Source organism: Salmo trutta, chromosome 3 (assembly GCF_901001165.1).
Source record: "Salmo trutta chromosome 3, fSalTru1.1, whole genome shotgun sequence".
Classification (NCBI taxonomy): Eukaryota; Metazoa; Chordata; class Actinopteri; order Salmoniformes; family Salmonidae; genus Salmo; species Salmo trutta.
In genome coordinates, this window is record NC_042959.1 from 63,134,089 (window position 1) to 63,144,662 (window position 10,574).

The window sequence follows — 10,574 nt, forward strand, 5'->3', positions numbered from 1 at the left end:
CCTGCCCATCTGATCCCCCTCTCCTCACCTGGAGCCACTCTGGAACACCCAGCATCCAATCACAGCAGCATACCAAGGGCCATTGGGAGGTGACATCATCCATGACCTTTACCCCCGCCATCACTGATAACAAACCAACCTCTGGACAGTGAACAGCTCCAAGACTCTCAATGTCAAATGTCACTCTCTATGTCAAAGTCCTGTATAGTATAAATGAGAGTGGTTATATTTCCTGACAATGTTGTTCCAAACCAAGTGGTGTGGCAGCTGTTGGGCTGAACAAACAAACTCATAATTGTTGCATTGTGGGAAAGAATGACCCAGTCGGTGGCTCATCTGCATTATCAGTGCCGATTTTAACATGTAAATCTTGGTGGGGCAAACATGACATAAAAAAATTGGGATGCATGCCAGCAAACCCACTACAGTATACAACACAAAAACAATAAACAATAGATGAATTGCACTATAACGGTGACAAACGCTGCCCACAAACTGTTAGGGCCTACATAAAGCTGTCCCAAAAGCAGTCCCAAAACCTTACCACTGCTACACCTGACTATCAGCGGAGCCTTGTCTGGCAGCAAAACAGTTAATTCAGCCTCATTTACTGCCTTTAAAAAAAACATAGCTGATATGGCTGACTTGCTTAAACAAATGTCTACTGACTATTGAGATGTACAAACTATGGCATAAGGGGACGACAAGCGGATAAGAGGCAATCCGTAATTTCAATTAAGACATTAATGAGCGAGCTAGGACAGACGTAGTCAAAATAACTATTTGTTCAGCACTTTTGAAATGTACAGTGACAGAAATCATAACATGGGCCGTTCTTACAGTGTTCTCCAAGTCAGAACCGTAGGATAAATAAAGGGGGCATATACGCAGACAATGACATTTCTTACAATATTAGATAATTACATTTCAGTTTAAGTGGAGGGGGAGTTTGAGGATAAGGACACTATATCCTGAACTCCCAGGAATGAGTATGGGAATTATGAATTAGAATACTAGAATATTATTAAAATATAAATTATAAGAATTATTTAATAGGATCTCTGTTTCTCACCCTCTCAATGATGTACAGTAGGAAGGAGAACACACCATTCCCACTATTCAATACACTGAATCCTTAAAAAAAATGTCAATGCCTTTCAAATCAAATGAAGGATTTGTTAAAAAAACATGTTTTGTGAAATATTTTTTTTTCTCCAGATTTAATCATGTATACAGAGATACAATCAAAACCATGAAAAAAATGCATAATTGTCTGTATTTTGATTTGTATGCCTGTTACCGATATGTTCTTATAGAGAAGGTCAAGAAACCTAAAGTTTACTAAATCAGTGTTGTGAAAGAGTTCAAACCCTATGGAAATAAACAGATGTTGAACAAATAAATGACAGAGGAACCCCAAGTGGAGAAACACTGAAAGTCCCACACTCGTATTCTAGCCTCAGATAACCCTCAAGACACAATTTCAACAGACAGCTGGGGAAGTGTGAAACAAGCTATTGTTAAATACTGGTTGTATTTAACATTTAGTAAAAATCCTTCTGAATCAACCAAGCCACAGATAATAAACAAACGCCTTGTAAAAGCCGTAACATAAACGCCACAGCCCAAATAAGAATGCACCATATTCATTAGCCATAAGAACCATAAAGCTACATCAAGTTAACAAATATAAGCAGTCACCTGTTCTGCTACATTGGGTTAAAATGTTAATATTTCACTGGAATCTTTGAGAGACTGAGTACCATTGGCTCTGAACCAGCTGACTTCCACATGCTTTCCTTTTGTGTTCACACGTTACCATAGACTGAATCATCTCCACCATCACACTCGAATTGGTCGCCATCCTCTTCAGCCTACAGGAAACCAGATCAGAGATATCATCAACAACACTTCTTGTCACGACTTCCGCCGAAGTCGGTCCCTCTCCTTGTTCGGGCGGCGTTCGGCGGTCGACGTCACCGGCCTTCTAGCCATCGCCGATCCACTTTTCATTTTGCATTTGTTTTGTCATTTTTTACATTCCATTTTAGTCATTTATCAGACGCTCTTATCCAGAGCGACTTACAGTAGTGAATGCATACATTTCATACATTTTTTTTCTTCTGTACTGGTCCCCCGTGGGACCAGTACAGAAGTCTCTCTTACACACCTGGTTTCAATCCCCCAATTACTTGTTCATTATTTAACCCTCTGTTCCCCCATGTTTGTTTGTGAGTAATTGTTTGTCTTGTATACGGTCCGTTATTGTGGGCTCGGTATATTGTGTTGTATTTGTGATTACTTGAGTAAATACATTGATTACTCATATCTGCTGCCCTGCGCCTGACTCTCTACACCAGCTACTGTTTTTTTATATAGAGCAACATTTTCTCAGATCTCTACAGCAACTGTAAATGTCTGCAGTAGGCCTACAGTACATACCTCTATGTTGCCATATAGGTGATTCTTGGTATAGTAGTTTGTGTTGATTTCACTGCTGGTGTCTTTCTGCTCTTTCCTGTGGATAGAGTTAGGGCCACTCTCAGATGCATTCTCTTCATTTGATAAGACACAACAAGAGTGAATGTAGGCTAATCGGCTTTAACAACTCAGCAGGAGGTATACATTATGATCACAGATAGAACAGCCTGTAGCAAAATACCTTGATGTTGAGGGATCTGAGGAAGCACACTTGGATGCATCCATATCCTGCATACTGGTTACTGGCTGGTCACTATGACTCCTCCCACTGATGAGAAAAATAATGCCAATTTATACAAACAGAACAAAACAGCTAAAAACAAATACAAATCTGCATAGCTCCCTCCAAAAAGAAATAAGAGTAACTTACCCGTTGTTCAATAGGCAAGCTGACATGGGAACTAGTATTACCACCACCACTAATGCAGTAATACCAATTGAAACGTAAAGCATCAACATCTTAACTGTCCAAAAACAAATAAATTTGATTTATTAACGTACCAATGATATCCTTTATGATGTTAATATAGTTTGGAATACTTCATTTATGATACACTTCCCCAACTGTTTCCCTTACCATTTGTGGACACAGTAAAGGACAAGGTGGCATTGCCCTGTGTATTGCTGGCATGGCAGTGGACGGTCTCTGAGAAGCCTAGTGCCCTCTGTAGGGTCACCATGGTAACTGACCCATGCCTCTCAAGTCTGGTACTGGGCAGGGTGGGCAGGGGTTCAGCTGGAAGAGACCACTCCACTGTGCCGGGGGGTTCCAAATTCACAATGCACAGACAGGTTACCATGGAGATGTCTGAAGTGCAGGCGGAGCCCACTTTGATCTCAGGGGGGTCTGGGATGAGAATGATGAACAGTTTGGTTTTAACCGAACATGTAGTGCTACATCCTGAAGAGAACTTTCTTCATTATATATACACAGACATGACATGCTCCTAATATACAGAATGGCGGCATCTACTTACACTCTACATTGAGCTTCAGTGGGCTGGATTGGCCTTGTCCCTCTGTATTGATGTAGAAAACGAAATGAAATTCCCACCTTAGAAACATACGGTTCTCAAAACGTAATGTGCCATCTGGGTATCCTGCACCGTTCCCAGAATGTTGTGGGAAGGTTGTATTCAAACACACTCTCACCAAGCTCTAAGAAACATATGGTTCTCAGAATGTTATGTGCTAGCTATGTCTCAAGGAATTAGCCAACAGTCACCTTCAGTTTACACATTTACACAAAACTTCCTCTAATTCCTTTTTTTGTTCAATCGACATCGTTGTTAAGCAACAGGAAATATTGCAATACTTTTGACACCACTCTTGTTATAACTGCTTGTCACTCATTTTACTGGAACCAGTTGGCTTTTTAGATGTGTGCCGGTGCCATGATCACTGCTGGTGTTTTCCTTGGACCTGTAGCCTCCTGCTTTGGCACCTTTTTTCACAACACAGTGAGTATCCTCCGTAGATTTGAGTTTTTATTTTGTTGTTGCTGAACCAACATTATTTCCCAATGCTTTACAGTCTCTGCTATGCTTGTTGGTCAGTGGTAATGTTGTATTTGGTTGACACAATTATGATGGGAGCGCCATCTGACACCAGGCATCTTTAACACAACATGTAAACAATATTAGGAATCTGGTGCGTCATTAGTTACAATTAACTTTCAAATCTCTCTGTTGGACCAGATGAGCCCATTGATGTGGATTGAGATGATGCTCATTTTGTCTCAGGCCTCTGGCGCTAGTGGTATGTGATTCGTTTTTATGTCAATATGCACTCAGTGTTTTCTTATGCTATGTCTAAACAACATAAACTGAATAATCCTAATACTTTTGTTGTTAATTCAAACACAGGTGTGGATTGGAAAGCTGATTACCAGAACGTTGTTTTTACCAATAAGGGAGATGATGTGACCATTCTATGCAATGTTACCTATCCCCCGTCCCCATCTAAAGAGCTTATCCAGGCCTACTGGAAACGCCTGGGAACAACTAAACTTAACATCAATGATAATGACAAGAATGAATTCCTCTATCACCCCAACAACACATTCGTCATCAAGAGTTTTCAGAACAGGACCAAGCTGACAGGAAATGTCGCTAAGGGAAACTGCTCCCTGAACATCAAGGGAATTGAAGAAGGCGACATGAGGGACTTTTACTACTTGAGAATTGCCACTGGAGCCAACAACTTCAGTTTTATTAATCAACTTGTCTCCATATCTGGTAAGCAGTAGAGGATGCAATGTAAAGTGCTTTTGTTCAGTGAAGTGTGTCATTAATTTGATATGGAGGAAACTAATCCCTACTGTATTTTTTCCATTCAGGAACCTCCGGGACTATTTCAATCATACCAATGGACAAGTCAAACACAGGTGAAGTATTCAGCTTAGAATTTTCACGTACACACAGAATTTTAACTGTTGCTCTGAATCAGATATTGGTTTACTTTAGAAATGACCAGTGAACCTGGCACAGTTGATAACAGCGATAACAATGTATTTGTCAAAGTTAAAAAGTGGGCTGAAGTTGTTTTGTCTCCTTCTCAGTTGATTCCACGACTACAGTCCCACTAGACACCACAGAATGTAAGTAGACTCTCAGGGCCAATTTCCCAGACCCACATTAAGCTTAGTCTTGGACTAAAATGTATGCTATATCTACAGTGCCTTCACTGCATTCAGAAAGTATTCATACCCCTTGACTTATTACACATGTTGTTGTGTGACAGCCTGAATTCAAAATGGATGAAATATTTGTTTCTCTCTCATCTATCTACACCACAGGAGGTTGGTGCCACCTTCATTGGGGAGGACAGGCTCATGGTAATGACTGAAGCGGAATTAATGGAATGATATCAAATACATCAAACACATGGTTTCTATTTGTTTGATGCCATTCCATTTACGCCGTTCCAGCCATTATAATGAACCGACCTCCACTCAGCAGCCTCCACTGATCTACATGCCCATCTACCAATAGGTGCCCTTTGCAAGGCATTGGAAAACCCCTGGTCTTTGTGGTTGAATCTGTTAGAAATGTACTGCTTGACTGAGAGACCTTACAGACAGTTGTATGTGTGGGGTACAGAGATAAGGTAGTCATTCAAATATCATGTTAAATACTATTATTTATCACAGTGAGTCCATGTGACTTGTTAAGCAAATCTTTACTCCTGAACTTATTTAGGCTTGCCATAACAAAGGGGTTGAATACTTATTGACTCAAGACATTTCAGATTTTCATTCTTTATTAATTTGCAAACATTTCTAAAAACATAATTCCCCAGTGACACAAAATCTCAATTTAATCAATCAAAAATGCAGGCTGTAACACAACAAAATGTGGAAAAAGTCAAGGGGTGGGAATACTTTCTGAAGGCACTGTATCCATTTCAAATCAAATCTTTTGAGAGAGTGTCTCTTGATTTTGCATTGGGAGGCAGTTAGTCTAGCAGTTAAGAGTGTTGGGTGGGTAACCAAAAGGTTGGTGGTTCGAATCCTCGAGCTGTGAGAAATCTGTTGATGTGCCCTTGAGCAAGGCACTTAACCATAGTTGCTCTGGATAAAAGTGTTGACAAAAATGTGAAAAAATATTAATTCAAATGAATAATGGAATGAATAAATATTCCTCAGTCCTAATCAGAATGTTTTTCACAGTGTGTAAGGAAGCGCTATCCACGACCATATATATTGCCATCACGGTCCCAGTGGTTGTAGTTTTACTGTTTGCTGTATTGGGAAGTGTTTGGTTCTTCAAGTACAAGAAAAGGTGGGTCTGGTTGATGGGTGTTCCCAGAGGGATGCTCTCAAGTTTGACTGACATTGATCAATTTCTATAGCAACATGATGTCCTCTGCCTTCTATTAGTCATTGCAGATACATTTTAAATACATTTTTCTCACATTCACTATAATAACAACTGATTTGATTTTCTAGGTCCAGGTGTGTCACTAAGCAAGTGTCTGGATATTATGCTAATTTCACCATGACTCCAATGGCCAAACCTGAAAGGTATGCTTAAAACTATGAAACATCCTTCAGTAAATTGCTAGTTTGACATATTTCAGATTTTCTTCTGAGTGTTACTCTAAAATATGTTCTTTGAGTTGACCTACAGTGTCAGTGAACTACTTGTCTTCCCCTATCTCCACAGAGTCAAAACTACAAAGAAAGATGACACCCAAGTTCCTCCTCCAAGGGTCATCGATGAGCCCGTCTATGGCAACGTCCAGGTACATTACAGCACCCTGAGCAGATCTGTTTTAAACTGACAGTACTCTTTATAATGATAGTACATGTAGACTGTTGATAAGTCATCAGCTTTGGACCTAATGGTCTTTACCCACTGGGCACACACTGGTTGACTCAATGTTGTTTCCTCGTCATTGAAATGACATGACAATGAAGCAACGTGAAATAGATGTTGAGTTGACGTCTGTGGCCAGTGGGTACTATATATGTTTACCATGTTGGCCATTTAGTGTTGTGCTCATAGCTTCTTGATAGACCTTTTCCTACCTTCCCTGCCTGATTTATCCATTTCTCTTTACAGGGTCCAAACGAGCCGATGGACAGTATGGATCAAATGGACAGTGTAAATGCAAATGTGGATCATGCAAAACAGTGACGAAGCTGCATCTCAGATTTCATCACTGCTTAATAATACTTGTTGAATGTGTGTGTGTGTTTTTATCTTGATTGTTATCTTGTCAAAATGCAGTTTACAGAGTGTTAGCCCTTGTTTCTCACATCCTGTTTTGACTTTCACTTGGTTAGACAATATGTGCAGTTTGTTTGTTATATGTAAAATACATAGTTCAGTATGTAACTATTTTTGAAAGGACTGTCTTTCAAATAAACATACTTACTGAGATGATATGCTACCGGTTGTTTGATTCAATCTATGTCAAAACATTTCACACAAAAACAGCTCTCGCAGTCCTATATTGACAAGCATTCGCAACTAAACACAACGTTTGTGCTGAGTTGGACAGGAACATAAGGCTGCTAGAAATGGTCATTTCTTTTGACTAAGGCTTTCTGGATAGTCATGAGTGAATGAAGTCATACACATGAGATTCACGTCTCAAAGTGAATACATTTTTTGAGTTTTGATTGGTTGAGTTTTAAGTATTCTATGTTGCATATGTGAACAAACAGTATCTGATAAGAAACTTTGCAGACAATAACTGCCATTAATTGTTTCTTCTTCAGGGGTCGGATGCATATATAGGCCTTGATTTTGGTACTCAAATGCAACGTCTCAGGGTAAGAGTGGGTGAAACTCTGCCATATTACTGGACATGAACTAAGGAAACACAGAAAAGGTACTTCTGCATTCTTATTTTTTCAGTTCAAACTCATACATTGTATTCTGTGTTTGACGAATGAGAGCTGTTCCAATTGCCTTGGTTTTAGGATTTCATCTCCACGGCATCTGTTTTAACACATTTCCTCTCTTCCACAGTCACCTGTGATGGAGCTCAAACTGCTGTTTCATGTTTTGCTGTTATATGGTACCTCCTTAAGGATCAGACCCTTTTTTTCAATTTTTACCAATAATGACATACCCATATCTAACTGCCTGTAGCTCTTGACCTGAAGCAAGGATATGCATATTCTTGACACCATTTGAAAGGAAACTCTTTGAAGTTTGTGGAATATGAAATGAATGGGAAAATAACACATTAGATCTGGTAAAAGATAATACAAAGAAAAAAACATGCGCTTTTTATTTTTTTCAGCATCTTTGAAATGCGAAAGAAAGGCCAGAAAGTATTAATCCAGCTTAGGCACAATTTAGATTTGCCACTAGATGGCAGCAGTGTATGTGAAACGTTTTAGACTAATCCAATGAACTATTGTGTTTTTGTTCAAAATGTTGTATAAAGTCTACCCAAATGTGCCTAATTGGTTTAGTAATAGATTTTCAAGTTCATAACTGTGCACTCTCCTCAAACAAAAGCATTGTATTCTTTCACTGTAATAGCTACTGTAAATTGGACAGTGCAGTTAGATTGACAAGAATTTAAGCTTTCCGCCCATATCAGATATGTCTATGTCCTGAGAAATTTTCTTGTTACTTACAACCTCATGGTAATCACATTAGCGCACGTTAGCTCAACCATCCTGCGGTGGGACACCGATCCCATAGAGGTTAATTTCCTGGTAATATTACAGCAGTCATGTTTGTGCAAGCTGTCTATGTACGCTAGGAAGGATACCGTTTAACTCTTGATTGACTTGAGCCCAATGACTTCTCAAGTGATCCATGGGGTCTAGTCTCAGGTCAGCAGATGTCCCAGGGGTCAAGACATTCCAGGTGTCCCTATACTTTCAGGTACCCTCCCACATGGACACACATCACAGACTATAGAGGCTCCTGTTATACCCTCTCCTGGTGGGGGAAGGTCAACTGAATCTACAACCTACAGGAGAACACCAGATGGGCCCAGAGTTTGCACCCAGATCCTGGGAGACATGAGCAAGGGAAACTGCATCCTGAGGATCGATAATGTTCAGCGCGATGACGTTGGACCGTTCTGTTTCAGGACTGGCATGCCAGAGGACAACCAGTTCTCCTATGTTAGTAACATGGTTTGCGTCAATGTGAAAGCTGGGTAGGCCTATGTTGATTTGGTTGAGGATTTTTTTGCTATCTGTATCCTGTTGAATTGTTGAACGTGGCTTATTAAATGTGCCTTTCAAAAGGCCATATATCAGTCTTTGACTAATTGTTCAATGGATGCTTTTCTTCTGTGTCAGTCTGTCCAGTCCCCTCTTTGTCAGTGAGGGAGGAGGTGAAGGAGGGGGAGGTGGTATCTGCCTCCTGCTCTGTCTCACTCCTGCCCATCTGATCCCCCTCTCCTCACCTGGAGCCACTCTGGAACACCCAGCATCCAATCACAGCAGCATACCAAGGGCCATTGGGAGGTGACATCATCCATGACCTTTACCCCCGCCATCACTGATAACAAACCAACCTCTGGACAGTGAACAGCTCCAAGACTCTCAATGTCAAATGTCACTCTCTATGTCAAAGTCCTGTATAGTATAAATGAGAGTGGTTATATTTCCTGACAATGTTGTTCCAAACCAAGTGGTGTGGCAGCTGTTGGGCTGAACAAACAAACTCATAATTGTTGCATTGTGGGAAAGAATGACCCAGTCGGTGGCTCATCTGCATTATCAGTGCCGATTTTAACATGTAAATCTTGGTGGGGCAAACATGACATAAAAAAATTGGGATGCATGCCAGCAAACCCACTACAGTATACAACACAAAAACAATAAACAATAGATGAATTGCACTATAACGGTGACAAACGCTGCCCACAAACTGTTAGGGCCTACATAAAGCTGTCCCAAAAGCAGTCCCAAAACCTTACCACTGCTACACCTGACTATCAGCGGAGCCTTGTCTGGCAGCAAAACAGTTAATTCAGCCTCATTTACTGCCTTTAAAAAAAACATAGCTGATATGGCTGACTTGCTTAAACAAATGTCTACTGACTATTGAGATGTACAAACTATGGCATAAGGGGACGACAAGCGGATAAGAGGCAATCCGTAATTTCAATTAAGACATTAATGAGCGAGCTAGGACAGACGTAGTCAAAATAACTATTTGTTCAGCACTTTTGAAATGTACAGTGACAGAAATCATAACATGGGCCGTTCTTAGTGTTCTCCCTGTACACCAAGTCAGAACCGTAGGATAAATAAAGGGGGCATATACGCAGACAATGACATTTCTTACAATATTAGATAATTACATTTCAGTTTAAGTGGAGGGGGAGTTTGAGGACAAGGACACTATATCCTGAACTCCCAGGAATGAGTATGGGAATTATGAATTAGAATACTAGAATATTATTAAAATATAAATTATAAGAATTATTTAATAGGATCTCTGTTTCTCACCCTCTCAATGATGTACAGTAGGAAGGAGAACACACCATTCCCACTATTCAATACACTGAATCCTTAAAAAAAATGTCAATGCCTTTCAAATCAAATGAAGGATTTGTTAAAAAAACATGTTTTGTGAAATATTTTTTTTTCTCCAGATTTAATCATG

General features: G+C 40.0%; 2 protein-coding genes across 2 annotated transcripts; one reads left to right on the forward strand and one right to left on the reverse strand.

Annotated features, from left to right (window-relative positions):
• Positions 1-1,315: 1,315 nt before the first annotated feature.
• Positions 1,316-3,657, reverse strand: LOC115164546 (uncharacterized). Its single transcript, XM_029717154.1, has 6 exons — positions 3,459-3,657; positions 3,059-3,328; positions 2,852-2,945; positions 2,663-2,749; positions 2,443-2,518; positions 1,316-1,874 (listed from the first exon to the last, which is right to left on the reverse strand). The coding sequence occupies exons 1-6, from the start codon at positions 3,544-3,546 to the stop codon at positions 1,809-1,811; spliced, it is 681 nt and encodes a 226-aa protein (XP_029573014.1). The 5' UTR covers positions 3,547-3,657; the 3' UTR covers positions 1,316-1,808.
• A 208-nt stretch (positions 3,658-3,865) lies between these two features.
• Positions 3,866-7,375, forward strand: LOC115164488 (uncharacterized). The gene is made up of 9 exons (XM_029717025.1): positions 3,866-3,941; positions 4,179-4,239; positions 4,347-4,718; positions 4,820-4,867; positions 5,042-5,080; positions 6,152-6,263; positions 6,431-6,505; positions 6,648-6,726; positions 7,047-7,375. The coding sequence occupies exons 1-9, from the start codon at positions 3,876-3,878 to the stop codon at positions 7,119-7,121; spliced, it is 927 nt and encodes a 308-aa protein (XP_029572885.1). The 5' UTR covers positions 3,866-3,875; the 3' UTR covers positions 7,122-7,375.
• Positions 7,376-10,574: the final 3,199 nt, after the last annotated feature.